The sequence below is a fragment of the Impatiens glandulifera genome, chromosome 5 (assembly GCF_907164915.1).
Source record: "Impatiens glandulifera chromosome 5, dImpGla2.1, whole genome shotgun sequence".
Classification (NCBI taxonomy): Eukaryota; Viridiplantae; Streptophyta; class Magnoliopsida; order Ericales; family Balsaminaceae; genus Impatiens; species Impatiens glandulifera.
In genome coordinates, this window is record NC_061866.1 from 51896060 (window position 1) to 51913047 (window position 16988).

The window sequence follows — 16988 nt, forward strand, 5'->3', positions numbered from 1 at the left end:
CATCGTGGTTAAATCCTTATTATAATTAATCAAATCAAATTAGAGGTCTTTTCAATGGACTATGGGGTTTGTATAAAGCATATGATCACAATACACTTTAATACTTAAAAATTGAAAAATAATTAGTCTGCTTCTTTAGATCATGGACAAAAATAGGCATAAGGAATATTGTCAATCAAAAGTTGACAAAATAAAATTAGAGATTACATAACTACATTAATTATAACAATAAATTATAAGCAAAATAATTATGTTAAGAAGTACTAATATCATTTTGGGACAACTCCAGTGTATATATGTATTTATCATGAAAATAAAAAAGATATATAAAAATTAAATAGTATTAGACTACCTGGTCCAAAATTGATTTTCCACCCACTTCGGAGTAGAGCTGGACAATGAGTTTGATAAATACGAACCGACATGATATAACACGATATTTGTACGGAACGACATGATACGACATTATCTCACTCGGGTCTTTGGTTGACACGATATAATACATGTTTATTCAATTAATAAATTACTTAATTTCATAAATATAATATTTATAATTAAAATCAAACATACTATAATATAATATTAAAACAAAATATTAATTTAAATAATATAAATTAAAATAAAAAAATAAAAAATAATCGTGTTAGACTCTTAATCGTGTTGTGTTGCGTTGTGTCTCAATCTTATATGTGTGTCTTAATCCACTCAACATATAATGATTTACGGACTCTTTCGTGTCGTGTTATTCGTATCTACGAGTTTATTCGTGTCGTTCTAACTCATGTTTAGATTCGAGTTTCGTGTTATACCGACTAGATTTTGGAAAATGGTATTCTATAAGATAACCCTAAATTAAAATAGATTTTTAAAATTTATTAAAGTGAAAAGTGATTTTTTTTTTAACTTGTTATGAAAATGTAAAAAAGTATTTTCTTACCTAATTATATAGATAATATTATAAAAAGATATTTAAGCTAAAATAGTGATGAAAACTATGTGAAATGATAAAGTAATATATATATATATATATATATATATATATTAGAAGGAAAATAAAATTTGGCAAATAATTTTTTTTATCACTTTAATAAAATTGAATATAAAAAAAAGCTTATGAAAAGAAAGTGTAATAGTCTTGTTTGACCATATCATGTACATCTTTAATAATTTTTATTCATTCATCAATTTTATGAAAATTATAAAAAAAATATTGTAAAATTTATAAAATCACCCCATAATAATTAGTTAAGATAATATCAAAAGATGAGATAAACATCTAATCATAATAATTTTTTAATATTATTGTAATATTAAAATGTCTTTCCTAAAATGATAATATTTTATTGAATACGGTAACATATAATTTGTGTACCATTAAACAATGCAAAAAAAAACGAGACTTAAAAGTCGAGAACAATTCAGTCGAAATACATTCTAAATATTGAGTTTTTTTTATTTATGACATAAAAAAACATAATATCTAGTAATTAGTTTTATAATATTCATTTTTAACCTATGATTATATATTATGATATGATCTTACTAATATATTTTTCTTTGTATATTAAGAAAATCTCATTAAGAAAATCTCATTTTCACATTAGTTATATATATATATTAATATATATATTGTGTATATATATATATATAGTATAATATATAGAAAGTGTATTAAATATATTGTCAAACTAATTAATTAAATATTTTTGGTGTTATAGGTAATCGAAATGTTTCTAGTTCTACAATAAATCTTAAAATACAATTTTAACTATTAGAGATTGATTTTTAACTTCGATCCACAACTATTGTAACATTTTAATACTTAAACAAAGTTACTATTTTATAAAAAAAAAGTTGCAATACTCTTAAATTTAAATTGTTTTATTAAATGATTACATAGATTGAACAAGGAAGGAAACACCAATCTTCCAAGGAGTTTTATTGGGCTATAGAAGAAGAGTCAAATTTATTTATCCTAATGTTGAAATGACTTGATTATCTTTTATTAAACAAGAACTACTCATCTTTATTGTTTTCTCGCCATGTTGCGAAGGCATCCAGGGTCTTCGTATCAGACCGATAGTGCGTCTGGACGAACTTGAATAATTCCCTCCATGTGAAATCCGGGTACAACCTTGGATTCTCCGTGTTCACCAGATCAGTTGGTGGGATAACGGTTCTATTCTTATCGGGGTTGAGGAAGAATGCTATAGACTTCCTCACAGTTGTATTGTTCACCACAGCTCTATGCAGACAACTCTTGTAAATCCCATTAGTTAGTGCCTGAAAAAACAAGACAATAAAGTAATTAAAGACGGTAAATAAAAAACCGTCGCTAAATGAAAATTAGCGACTATACCCCGAGAGTGTCGCCAATGTTGATTACAAATGCATTAGGGTTTGGTGGAACGGTTAACCATTTCCCGTCCACAAACACTTGAAGGCCTGGAATTTCGTCTTGATGGAGAATGGTTAGGGAAGTCGGGTCGCAATGTGGACCAGTGCCCATTGTCTGATCAGGCGTCTGACACTTCGGGTAATAGTTTATCCTCATTAAGCAATCGTTCTTTTCGAAAAATTCCCTGTAATGGTTTCGGTTGATCCCGAGGCTCATGCCCAAGAGTTCCAAGATTTCGAGCGACAATGCATTCATCGATTCGCAGTATTTCTGAACCGTCTTACTATATATATATAGAAACAACATTAATATCTCCTTAGACCGATAAATTAAATTAAAATATTTACATACCCGAACCGTCGTTGATCTTCTCCCATTGTTCTTAAGAAGAAATTCTCGACCATTGTCGAAGATTGGTTGTCATGTGCGGAGAATGACAACGAAAGTGTTTCTTTCCATGGGAGATTGGAAGCAAAGCGATCGGTAAAACTACTAGCATAACCATAACTTTCCCCGAGTTTCCTCTCCGCTCTCATTTTCTCCGATAGCGACATACCGAAAAATAAGTGGATTTCCTCCCCCATTTCCCTAACGAGATCGAGATTGACTCCATGGTTTACGACAGAAAAAAAAACCGTGCTTCCTACACGCCTCGTCGACGAGGCGTGTCGCATTGGAAATGGCGGTTGGATCTCCGGAAAGGAATTCTCCCATGTCAACAGACGGAAGGTGTAGAAGCTGCGACGATTCAAGGCTAGGTCTCTCATCAATATTGTCAGGCCAGACGAATTCATTTGGTATGACTTTTTCATGTTGAGAAATAGATGCGTCGAAAATCAGAGATGTGGCTGCTTTAGGACTTGGTAGTGGGGGCTGAATTTGAATTAGTTAGCATGTTTGAATCATAATCAAATAATTAAAAAAAATTAAAATGATTAAACTTAATTAGCTACCTGATTCGAAGAATGTTCTTCCACCAACTTCGGAATTTGAAGTTCGATCAACGACATGGTGAAGTATATCGAGTTTGAGAGGAATAATGGGAGTGATGGCGAAGAATATCGAGTTTGAGAGGAATAATGGGAGTGATGGTGAATATGTGATACACGTATATTATATATATATATAGTTTGGTTTGGCCTACATAATTTTCTTTTGAATTCTACTTCATTAATTTCTAGATATATACCCATTTTAAATTATCAAAATAATAAATATATTGATCTTTGTTTGAATAGACTAATAAATGTTATTTAACTTTTTAGATATTTGAAGATTACCCTATATTACAATAGATTTTAAAAATTTATAAAAGTGAAATTTTTTGTTTAGATTTGTTATGAAAGATGTAAAAAAAGTAATTTCTTTCCAAATTATATAGATAATATTATAAATAAAAAAATAGTGATGATAACTATGTGAAATGATAAATTAACATGTATAAACTAACGTTACAAGGAAAATATAATTTGATGATAAAATTTGGCAAATAATTTTTTGAATATCAAAAAGCTTATGAAAAGAAAGTGTAAAGTGTTGTACATCTTTAATCATTTTTTTTAATGATAATATAATTTAGTTCATTAAATTTTATGAAAATTATAAAAACAAATATGGTGAAAATCTAATCATAAATATATAATAGCATATATCTTCCTTTAATTTTATAATATTATTCTAATATTAAAATTTCTTTCCTAAAATGATAATATAATTTAGTTCATCCATAATTTTTATGAAAATTATAAAATAGAATTAGGTGAAAATATGTAAGAACACAATTAAGTTTAAAATATGAGAGGACTTGTAATAAATTATTTAGATACATTTCAAGATAATATCTAATCACATAAATTTAGAATAGTATATATCTTCGAACAATTCTCTAAAATACTTTTGGTAGATCCCAAGACTCGTGCTTAAGACATCCATGATGTTAAGAGATAGTGCATACATCGCTTCATAGTATTTTTGCACCGTCTTACACATGAGAAAACAAAGAAGAAACATCATCTCGTTAACTAGTTCATATTTGAAAAAAAATGTGGCTTAATGAATATTTGAATACCCTATATGTTGGTAATCTTCTCCCATCGTTCTTAAGAAGTAGTTCTCGACCATGGTTGAAGATTGTTCGTCATTTGAAGAAAATGGAATCAAAATTAATTCTTTCCATGGGAGATTGGAGGCAAACCGGTCCTTAAAGCTACTAGAATAACCAAAAGGATACCGAGTTTTCTCTTTTCTTTTAGCTTCTCCGAGAGGGGAAAGCTGCTAAAGAAAGGGTCGGTTCTTTCGTGAACTTCCCTTATGAGACCGGGATCAGCTCCATGGTTTACCACCAGAAACAATCCGTGTTTTCGACACGCCTCATCAACATGGTCGCGTTACATTGAAAATGGTGGTTGAATCGACGAAGAGGAATTGTTCCATGTCAATTGATGGAAGTAGGATGAATTGTGGTGGATCAGAGCTAGGCTTTTGATCATCTGACTAAAGGAATTGATGGGGAATTTTGTCTTCATGCTGAAGAATGGTGGAAGATCAGAGGTGTGGCGTTGTTAATTATTGTTCTTCATAGTGGTTAAATCCTTATTATAATTAATCAAATCAAATTAGAGGTCTTTTCAATGGACTATGGGGTTTGTATAAAGCATATGATCACAATACACTTTAATACTTAAAAATTGAAAAATAATTAGTCTGCTTCTTTAGATCATGGACAAAAATAGGCATAAGGAATATTGTCAATCAAAAGTTGACAAAATAAAATTAGAGATTACATAACTACATTAATTATAACAATAAATTATAAGCAAAATAATTAAGTTAAGAAGTACTAATATCATTTTGGGACAACTCCAGTGTATGTATTTATCATGAAAATAAAAAAGATATATAAAAATTAAATAGTATTAAACTACCTGATCCAAAGAATGATTTTCCACCCACCTCGGAGTAGAGTTGAACAATGAGTTTGATAAATACGAACCGACATGATATAACACGATATTTGTACGGAACGACATGATACGACATTATCTCACTCGGGTCTTTGATTGACAAGATATAATACATTTTTATTCAATTAATAAATTACTTAATTTCATAAATATAATATTTATAATTAAAATCAAACATACTATAATATAATATTAAAACAAAATATTAATTTAAATAATATAAATTAAAATAAAAAATAAAAAATAATCGTGTTACACTCTTAATCGTGTTGTGTTGCGTTGTGTCTCAATCTTATATGTGTCGTATCGTGTCTTGACCCACTCAACATATAATGATTTACGGACTCTTTCGTGTCGTGTTATTCGTATCTACGAGTTTATTCGTGTCGTTCTAACTCATGTTTAGATTCGTGTTTCGTGTTATTCCGACTAGATTTTGGAAATGGTATTTTATAAGATAACCCTAAATTAAAATAGATTTTTAAAATTTATTAAAGTGAAAAGTGATTTTTTTTTTTTAACTTGTTATGAAAATGTAAAAAAGTATTTTCTTACCTAATTATATAGATTATATTATAAAAAAATATTTAAGCTAAAATAGTGATGAAAACTATGTGAAATGATAAAGTAATATATATATGTATATATATATATATATATATATATATATATATATATATATATATATATATATATATATATTATATTAGAAGGAAAATAAAATTTGGCAAATAAATTTTTTTTTTATCACTTTAATAAAATTGAATATAAAAAAAAAGCTTATGAAAAGAAAGTGTAATAGTCTTGTTTGACCATATCATGTACATCTTTAATAATTTTTTATTCATTCATCAATTTTATGAAAATTATAAAAAAAAATATTGTGAAAATTGTAAATCCACCTCATAATAATTAGTTAAGATAATATCAAAAATCGGATAAACATCTAATCATAAATATAGAATAACATATATCTTCCTTTAATTTTTTAATATTATTGTAATATTAAAATGTCTTTCTTAAAATGATAATATTTTATTGAATACAGTAACATATAATTTGTGTACCATTACATTAAACAATGCAAAAAAAAAAAAACGAGACTTAAAAGTCGAGAACAATTCAGTCGAAATACATTCTAAATATTGAGTTTTTTTATTTATGACATAAAAAAACATAATATCTAGTAATTAGTTTTATAATATTCATTTTTAACCTATGATTATATATTATGATATGATCTTACTAATATATTTTTCTTTGTATATTAAGAAAATCTCATTTTCACATTAGTTATATATATTAATATATATACTGTATATATGTATATAGAAAGTGTATTAAATATATTGTCAAACTAATTAATTAAATATTTTTGGTGTTATAGATAATCGAAATGTTTCTAGTTCTACAATAAATCTTAAAATACAATTTTAACAACTATTAGAGATTGATTTTTAACTTCGATCCACAAATATTGTAACATTTTATTACTTGAACAAAATAACTATTTTATAAAAACAAAGTTGCAATACTCTTAAATTTAAATTGTTTTATTAAATGATTACATAGATTAAACAAGGAAGGAAACACCAATCTTCCAAGGAGTTTTATTGGGCTATAGAGAAGAGTCAAATTTATTTATCCTAATGTTGAAATGACTTTATTATCTTTTATTAAACAAGAACTACTCATCTTTATTGTTTTCTAGCCATGTTGCGAAGGCATCCAGGGTCTTCGTATCAGACCTATAGTGCGTCTGGACGAACTTGAATAATTCCTTCCATGTGAAATCCGGGTACAACCTTGGATTCTCCTTGTTCACCAGATCAGTTGGTGGGATAACGGTTCTATTCTTATCGGGGTTGAGGAAGAATGCTATAGACTTCCTCACAGTTGTATTGTTCACCACTGCTCTATGAAGACAACTCTTGTAAATCCCATTAGTTAGTGCCTGAAAAAACAAGACAATAAAATAATTAAAGACGGTAAATAAAAACCGTCGCTAAATGAAAATTAGCGACTATACCCAGAGAGTGTCGCCAATGTTGATTACAAATGCATTAGGGTTTGGTGGAACGGTTAACCATTTCCCGTCCACAAACACTTGAAGGCCTGGAATTTCGTCTTGATGGAGAATGGTTAGGGAAGTCGGGTCGGAATGTGGACCAGTGCCCATTGTCTTATCAGGCGTCTGACACTTCGGGTAATAGTTTATCCTCATTAAGGAATCGTTCTTTTCGAAAAATTCCCTGTAATGGTTTCGGTTGATCCCAAGGCTCATGCCCAAGAGCTCCAAGATTTCGAGAGACAATGCATTCATCGATTCGCAGTATTTCTGAGCCGTTTTACTATATATATGTAGAAACAACATTAATATCTCCTTAAACCGATAAATTAAATTAAAATATTATTTGGATATATCATATATACATACCCGAACCGTCGTTGATCTTCTCCCATTTTTCTTAAGAAGAAATTCTCGACCATTGTCGAAGATTGGTTGTCATGTGCGGAGAATGACAACGAAAGTGTTTCTTTCCATGGGAGATTGGAAGCAAAGCGATCGGTAAAACTACTAGCATAACCATAACTTTCCCCGAGTTTCCTCTCCGCTCTCATTTTCTCCGATAGCGACATACCGAAAAATAAGTGGATTTCCTCCCCCATTTCCCTAACGAGATCGAGATTGACTCCATGGTTTACCACAGAAAAAAAACCGTGCTTCCTACACGCCTCGTCGACGAGGCGTGTCGCATTGGAAATGGCGGTTGGATCTCCGGAAAGGAATTCTCCCATGTCAACAGACGGAAGGAGTAGAAGCTGCGACGATTCAAGGCTAGGTCTCTCATCAATATTGTCAGGCCAGACGAATTCATTTGGTATGACTTTTTCATGTTGAGAAATAGATGCGTCGAAAATCAGAGATGTGGCTGCTTTAGGACTTGGTAGTGGGGGCTGAATTTGAATTAGTTAGCATGTTTGAATCATAATCAAATAATTAAAAAAAAATTAAAATGATTAAACTTAATTAGCTACCTGATTCGAAGAATGTTCTTCCACCAACTTCGGAATTTGAAGTTCGATCAACGACATGGTAAAGGATATCGAGTTTGAGAGGAATAATGGAAGTGATGGCGAAGAATATCGAGTTTGAGAGGAATAATGGGTGTGATGGTGAATATGTGATACACGTATATTATATATATTATATATATTATATATATTATATAGTTTGGTTTGGCCTACATAATTTTCTTTTAAATTATACTTTTTTAATTTCTAGATATATACCCATTTTAAATTATCAAAATAATAAATATATTGATCTTTGTTTAAATAGACTAATAAATGTTATTTAACTTTTTAGATATTTGAAGATTACCCTATATTACAATAGATTTTAAAAATTTATAAAAGTGAAATTTTTTGTTTAGATTTGTTATGAAAGATGTAAAAAAAAGTAATTTCTTTCCAAATTATATAGATAATATTATAAATAAAAAATAGTGATGATAACTATGTGAAATGATAAATTAACATGTATAAACTAACATTACAAGGAAAATATAATTTGATGATAAAATTTGGCAAATAATTGTGTAAAGTCTTGTTTAACCCTATCATGTACATCTTTAATCATTTTTTTTTAAATGATAATATAATTTAGTTCATTAAATTTTATGAAAATTATAAAAACAAATATGGTGAAAATCTAATCATAAATATATAATAGCATATATCTTCCTTCAATTTTATAATATTATTCTAATATTAAAATTTCTTTCCTAAAATGTTAATATAATTTAGTTCATCCATAATTTTTATGAAAATTATAAAATAGAATTAGGTGAAAATATGTAAGAACACAATTAAGTTTAAAATATGAGAGGACTTGTAATAAATTATTTAAATACATTTCAAGATAATATCTAATCACATAAATTTAGAATAGTATATATCTTCCTTTAATTTTATAATATTATTGTAATATTAAAATGTCTTTTTTAAAATAAAGTATAATTTAGTTCATCCATAATTTTTATGAAAATTATAAAATAGAATTAGGTGAAAATATGTAAGAACACAATTAAGTTTAAAATATGAGAGGACTTGTAATAAATTATTTAAATACATTTCAAGATAATATCTAATCACATAAATTTAGAATAGTATATATCTTCCTTTAATTTTATAATATTATTGTAATATTAAAATGTCTTTCTTAAAATAAAATATAATTTAGTTCATTCATATATAAATTTTATGAAAATTATATAAACAAATATGGTGAAAATCTAATCATAAATATATATTAGCATACATCTTCCTTTAATTTTATAATACTATTTTAATATTAAAATATCTTTCCTAAAATGATAATATATTTTAAGTCATCTTCCAACGTCTCAATTAATCTCAGCTCTATATTTTAAAAAATTAATTTATGTCTTTTTATTTTCGGATTTATTTTAAAAGAAATTTTAAATATTATAAATAAATTGAGAATTGACTTTTCGTACCGTCAGAATGTCAGAATGACGCTCTACTTCATTTATTTTTTTATTTTTATTTTTTTCAATTTGTACATTTTTTTTTTTATTTTCTTCCCTCTTTGTTTCTCTCTTACTCTTGGCCTGTTTTTCTTTCACTCCAGTTCTTTTATTCTTTTTTCTTTCTCTTTCTCTTTTTTTCTTTATTATTATATATTATTATATTATTGTTATTATAATATTAACTTTTTATTTTTTATTTTTATTTATCTTTTCCATATAAAATAAATTTATATTTAATTAGTGGATATATATATATCATATTTGGCCTACTTTTTAATTTTATATTTGTTTTATTATTTTAAAATATTCTGAAATTATTTTATTTTAAATTTTATTTAAATTAAGAATATAAAATTTAAGTGTATACGTATGCATAAATTTCATAAAAGAGTAAGTAGAATAAGATGAAAATCTGTAAGAACACAATTAAGTTTAAAGTATGAGAGGATTTATAATAAGTTATTTGGATACATGTCAAGATAATATCAAAAGATTAGATACACATCTAATCATAAATTTAGAATAATATATATCTTCCTTTAATTTTATAATATTATTGTAATATTAAAATGTATTTTCTAAAATGATAATATAATATAGCTAGCTCATCCATAAATTTTATGTAAATTATAAAAACAAAATAATATGGTGAAAATCGGTAAAAAAAAAAAATACAATTAAGTTTAAAGTATGAAAGGACTTGTAATAAGTTATTTAGATACATTTAAGATAATATTAAAAGATCAGATCGACATTTAATCATAAATATAGAAAAGTACTATATATCTTCCTTTACTTTTATAATATTGTTGTAATATTAAAATGTCTTTTTCCTAAGTCTTTTAATTATTTTACTCAATTAATTAAAATAAATCACATTTTACACTAAGTAAGGTTTTTTTTTTCAAATATAAAACCCTTAGAATGTATAATAAAAATATTTTGCATAAAAGAGAATGAAACTAAGTTATTTTTAAAAAATAAGTTGAAATTATATATATTTATTCCACTAAGGTACTTCAGTGCTAAGAGTCGGTTTAAGAGACCAAAATGTCACAGAAAGCGCTTTGAGTTTAAGTGGGGTTATACTGTAAGGTGTCATACTAGCTCTCCTATATTCAATATATATATATATATATATATATTATGATAATTCTTAGTAAATATGAATTAATAAATTGATTAAAATTTTAAATAATCATAATAATAAGAGAATCATATATTTAAGATGAGTCTTTGGATGACTAGCTTTGGAATTGGAATCAAATTGACATTAAATTACCATTTAATTTTTAATTTTGGTACGAGTGTTTAGAAAGATTATAAAATTATAATTTTTATATTTAAAAAGAATATATAAAAAGAATATATATATATATATATTATTTATATTATTAAAATATTAATTTGAAAAAAATTATTATGATAACATAAGCTTCAAAAATTTTATCGAAGAAAAAAATAAAGATTTAAAATATTAACTTACTAAACTAAAAAAATAGACATTTTATCGATATTTCAATTTCTTAAATTATATAAAAAAAAAATCGTCGAGAAAGGACAAGTACGACTGAAGTGGCTATACATAAAATCCATTTACGGATCTATATGCTTCGATTGGAGAAGAACATGCTTCGAATTAACTTACTAAATTATATATATATATATATATATATATATATTTATCAAAATGTTTTATATTTAAATAAAAAAATATATTAATTTGACATTTTAAAATCCAAAATTCAAACAAATAAATTATAGATTTATCATATTGTAAATGATAAAATAATAAGATTTTTTTGTTTAAAACAATATTACAAAAATAAATATTAAAATTATAATTCTGAACTATAAATACTGGGAATTGAAAATTATAAAATTACATTGTTTTAAATTATATTGAAATTCACGATTTACTAAAGGGTAAATCCTGCTTCTAAAAATGACTCGGGTTATGAAACAATGTCGCTTGGGAATAGATTAATTGTACGAAGGTTAAATCTCTCTTGTCCCTTCGGCTGTTCTGCTTGATTTGAGGAATTAGTCGGAGGTGAGTAGTATCTTAGTTGTATCCCCTCAAAGCCCCTTGTATAGGTTGGACTAACGTTTTACTAATAGAATTCAAATAAGACTTTTCTGCTGAGCGAAGTTGTGAGATTGACATCCTGTGGTCTCATGTTTTCGCAGATTTGTGTCGATCCATGCAAATTCAAATTTCAATTCTTAATCTTAGACGGTATTTAAAAAAACTAAGAATTGGAATTGAACCTTTATTCCAATTATAATTCTAAATTCAATCATAGGGTTTCCAAATAGACCCAAGAAACATTGATTGCTTTCAACATGTAGATATTTAAAAATAGTAATATTTTATAAACACAATTATAACTTCGACAATAAAAAAAATGTAATATGACAGAGTTTTGGTTAAGAGAATAATTGTTTCATATGTAATTCACAATAAAATGTCTTAAATTATAAAATGTCTTAAATTGAAATAGGAACATTTAGGTTAAATGATTCGTTTATTTTTTTCAAAAGAAAATTATATCAAAATATTTAAATTACTCAAAGTTTTGTATCCAATCTTTTGTATCATGTACATGTTTTATGTTACAAACCATTGCTATTTTATTTTTTAATATCAATTTTATAATAATAAGAAGAAGAAAATTGTTATTTGAAATAAAAAGTTTTAATTCGTTCACAAAAATATTAGACAGTTAAGCTTTACATTAAAAAAAAATAGTTAGAAGCCAATGCAAACAATGTGTTACAGTCATACAATACATAAAAAAAATTGATTTGAGCTGTTAGGAAAATAATCAGACTGTGGATCTTATTATTCTATTTTTGTTTTCTTTTGAGTTGTATTTTTTTTCATATTTCATTATCTAGCTCATGTTAGATAATTGTAACAATTTTGTTATTTCATCGTAGATCATTTTACAATAAATTTATTTATTAAAATTTATTTTCTACTTAAAAAAAGCTCCAAACTAGCTATATATTTTGTAATTAAAGTAACTTATGAAAATCAAGTTGCAAAATGTAAGTCAAATTAAAAATACATGTACAGTTGGCCTATTTGTTTTTCAATCACCTATTATGACCGAATTAACTTATATATAAGTTGAAATTGGGGACACTCATTTGACAATATCAATTTCTTATATGGTATAGTGAATTATTTTAATGTAATAATTTTGTAACTTAAGGAAAATTTTGAATGTATCAGAAACTACATGGACTGATCATAAAAATTATAATAAATAAATAAACAAGACTTTAACTTTAACAAGAATTATTTATTATTTTGTGAAATTGTTCACAATTTCACATGCAGCTAGATTTAGTGTACTCATGTTATATATTTTTTATTATATAGTAATAAATATTAAATTTTGTAATATATTGGTTGTCAAATTTTTATATTTTAGTTTACCCATATCAACAGTTAGTCCAAAACTCCAAAAATATATATACTTTTCTCAATATTTCAATCACTCAACTTATAAACAAATAACATTATCAACTTATAAATTAAATCATTTTTATTAATTTAACATTAACTATTATAATACATAATTATTTATTTTAAAAAATAAATAAAAATTAAATAAGACTCTCAGAGTAGTACTTACTAGACAAATATTCCATGAGGCCATAATTCAAAATTAGACATTTTAAATGTAAGTTGAAATATATACTGAATTTGATTCCCACTAAATGGAGATATCATGTCTACATTAAAATAGTGCTTAACTGTCTTTTGAACAAGTCTACATTTATCATCACTTAATATGGTAAAATAAAAACACCTGAACTGAACTGAACTGAAATGTTCATAAAACATTATAAGTACGTTGTCACATAATTAATTACAACTAGAAAATTCATTCATTCATCCTTGGACATATATATGATTATATATATATATATATATATATATATATATATATATATATATATATATATATATATATATATATATATATATATATATATATATATATATAGCTAGATAGATAGAAGAAGCATGTATACAAACAAACAGAACTAAGTAGCATGCATGCAGTTTTGCACAAGGAGGGCATTTATGTCTTTTCATAATTACTAATTATTATTATTATATAGGTCGTGAGTGACTCGCCTGGTTCTTGTCTCTCGGTTAAGTCCGATGAATAGCTCCGTCTCAACATCATTCTCGTCGTATTTCCCTCCTTCCTCGCCTTTATCCGATGATTCCTGTTGCGGATTTTCTACACCACACTGAATATTTTTGTATAAATGATTTGTCGGTTTTCTGTATCAATAATAAGAAATTAATTACGGGATCAACATATAATTAATTAATATACTTTGTCGCGCAATGTTGCATTCTCAGCTTGTAGTATTTGTTCCTGCAAATATTAAATATGTATGGAAACTATCAAATTAATATTCATGCATGAAGAATACATCACACCAAGGTTTTTTTTTAATATTCCATTTGTTGACAATCACATGAAAATGTATGTTTTCACATTTTTGTGAAGATGGAATTGTGGAAAGATCATATATATACCTTTTCTTTCAGCCGGTCGATCCTTTCCATGAAAACCTGCATCTGAATTAGTGTATACATATACATATATAAGGAAATGGAAATGGAAATGAAAATGCAATTCAACTTTGAGATTAATTAATTAAATTAATCATTAAAAGAAGATATACGATTAATGAACCTTTTTAGCACGAATGCCGGTTACACTTAGCTCCAACTGGCGTTCAAGGCGTTGCAGCTCTTCAATGGAACAAGTTCCGAGGTTTTCTCCGAGAAATTTCCTAGTTTAAAGGCCAGCTTCGTTGTTCACAATAATATGAATGCAACATCTCAGAAAAGAAATAAATGAAAGACTAAATTAATATGATGCCCATTTATCAACCTCTTTGAAAATTCAAGAACCTCAATCTTCTTTGCCATAGTTGCTGCTTCATTCTTCAAGTGCTACATATGTATAAACATGACACAAGAATAATTAGAAACTTCGCAAAAATAAAATAATTTTTTTGATACAAACCTGAAGATTTTGCTCGACTATGCATTTATCGGCTTCAACATCTTTCTTATACGCCCGATATCGCTCTATTGTCTCCTGCATGCTGAGATGAACATGAGGAATTACTATCTATTTCATAACATTTTTTCTATTAATTTGTATCTAACATATAAACAACTAAAATATATATATATACAATTAGAATTCATAAAATAACCAATACATGAGTCATCTCAAACAAAAACATTATCTTTGAAATGTGTTAATAGGGTTAGGGTTTATTTGTAAACATTTATTGTACTTGTAAAATAATTTTGTGGTTATTACTATATCTAAATGGATTCAAACTATTCTTGGAAATATTATTATTTTGGATCAAACATTGAATATCAAAACTGAAATTAAAAATTAATGAAAAACTTAAATTGAATCAACTTTAAACTATTTATTTAGTTTTAATTTTTATTTAATATGTTGTCATTGATTCAATTATATTTACAAATTAGATTACAGATTTTAATACATTATGTTTATTTTTCTTTTATCCTTTTCTTATTATTTATCATTAACATTTAAAAATAAAATAAATAAGAAAATACATTAAAACTTATCATATATTTTTTAGCAAATGAATAGTAGGTACAATAAGTCCACTTCATAAGTATAACTATCTATTTAACATTGAATAAAAAAAAAATATATTTTATTTGTCACTATTCTTTCTTTTTCTTCTTCTTCTTCTTCTTTTTTTAATTTCACTTCAACTTAATGAGCTCTTAGTTAGAATATCAGGAGACATATAGGGGAAATTTAATTCTTATTTGGTTCTTCAAAATTATATAAAAAAAATGATTTATTAATCAAGTTAATATTTTTCATGAAAAACCTCCAAGATAATAAAAGGAACAAACAAGACACAAAGGAATTGGAGCCAAATTACCTGCATCAAACAAAGTTATTTTGAAATACCCTAATTAAATAACCCAACATCTTTCAAAAAAAACTTCAATAAATAAGTTATTTTAGACATTCTAACAAAACACCCACACTCTATATATAGAGTTAAACAGTAAATATACAATCTATACTATACTAGATTTAAAATGTTAATAAGCTTACTTGAAACTGTTTCCATAAAAAAATAATTAATTTGTAATATTTTTATATTCAGTTAAAACAAATGTATCAGATGAAATAAAAACAAGATATAAACAAAGATCACATTTCAAATAAGTAATGAAATGTTTTAAAAGGGTAAAATTGAGTATACATCAGTAAAATCAAAAGATCTATGTGATTTGTTCTTCTGAGTAATTAATTTTGATTTGATATATTTCATTCACAGTTAAGATTAGTACTGATGTACTATTTATGGAGAAGAAATGAATTAAGGGAGCATTTTATCAAACAGGTTCTGTACATTCAAGTAATTGGATGGAATTATATATAGGTACCTGGAGCTGGAGAATTCGTCTAGTTTTCCTTTGGGAGAGAAGATAATGAGTGCGACTTCAGCATCGCAAAGTACAGAGAGTTCAAAGGCCTTTTTGAGAAGACCATTTCTTCTCTTGGAGAAGGTAACTTGGCGGCTGGTAGCGTTTTCGATCCTCCTCAACTGGGTTTTGCCTCTCACCATGATTGATTGGATCTTTCTTTCTTTCTTTGTTCTACCTGCTGATGATGAATCTGATGAATCAAAATCGATCGATCGATTTAGGGATGGGAATATAAAGTGAAATTAAGAAAAAGAATGAAAGAAAGAATCGACCAAATGTAGAAGGGTGGAGCAGAAAGTTTACCCGAAGAGGATAGTGGAGATGAATGGAAGAGAAAAAACCCTCACACAAAAGAGGAAAAAAAGGAAGTGACTGATGAGGCAAGAAAACTGTATTGCTAAAAAGGGGATGATTAAGTAAGAGAGAGAATTGTTTCATACCACATAGGAGACTATACAACAAGTGGAGACTCCGACCACCGACCGATTTATGCCTTGTTTGGAATTTCTTAATATATTCATCTCTTCTTT

General features: G+C 26.4%; 2 protein-coding genes and 1 pseudogene across 2 annotated transcripts; all 3 read right to left on the bottom strand.

Annotated features, from left to right (window-relative positions):
• Positions 1–2016: 2016 nt before the first annotated feature.
• On the bottom strand, positions 2017–3408 carry LOC124939660 (annotated as a pseudogene).
• Positions 3409–7048: 3640 nt separating this feature from the next.
• On the bottom strand, positions 7049–8457 carry LOC124939661 (gibberellin 20 oxidase 1-D-like). Its single transcript, XM_047480115.1, has 4 exons — positions 8401–8457; positions 7799–8319; positions 7391–7712; positions 7049–7315 (listed from the first exon to the last, which is right to left on the bottom strand). Exons 1-4 carry the CDS (start codon positions 8455–8457, stop codon positions 7049–7051), a joined length of 1167 nt encoding a protein of 388 aa, XP_047336071.1.
• Positions 8458–13747: 5290 nt separating this feature from the next.
• Positions 13748–16688, bottom strand: LOC124938682 (MADS-box protein SOC1-like). The gene is made up of 8 exons (XM_047479167.1): positions 16417–16688; positions 14984–15065; positions 14849–14910; positions 14648–14747; positions 14488–14529; positions 14282–14323; positions 13932–14192; positions 13748–13856 (listed from the first exon to the last, which is right to left on the bottom strand). Exons 1-7 carry the CDS (start codon positions 16596–16598, stop codon positions 14037–14039), a joined length of 666 nt encoding a protein of 221 aa, XP_047335123.1. The 5' UTR covers positions 16599–16688; the 3' UTR covers positions 13748–13856; positions 13932–14036.
• Positions 16689–16988: the final 300 nt, after the last annotated feature.

Coding starts and splice junctions, on each gene's coding strand:
- LOC124939661 (XM_047480115.1), bottom strand. CDS start 8,457: ATGTCGTTGATCGAACTTCAAATTCCGAAGTTGGTGGAAGAACATTCT. Junction 8,320..8,400: donor AAGAACATTCTTCGAATCAG/GTAGCTAATTAA, acceptor ATTCAAATTCAG/CCCCCACTACCAAGTCCTAA. Junction 7,713..7,798: donor GAAGATCAACGACGGTTCGG/GTATGTATATAT, acceptor ACATATATATAG/TAAAACGGCTCAGAAATACT.
- LOC124938682 (XM_047479167.1), bottom strand. CDS start 16,598: ATGGTGAGAGGCAAAACCCAGTTGAGGAGGATCGAAAACGCTACCAGC. Junction 15,066..16,416: donor GACGAATTCTCCAGCTCCAG/GTACCTATATAT, acceptor TGTTCATCTCAG/CATGCAGGAGACAATAGAGC. Junction 14,324..14,487: donor TCGACCGGCTGAAAGAAAAG/GTATATATATGA, acceptor TAATATTTGCAG/GAACAAATACTACAAGCTGA.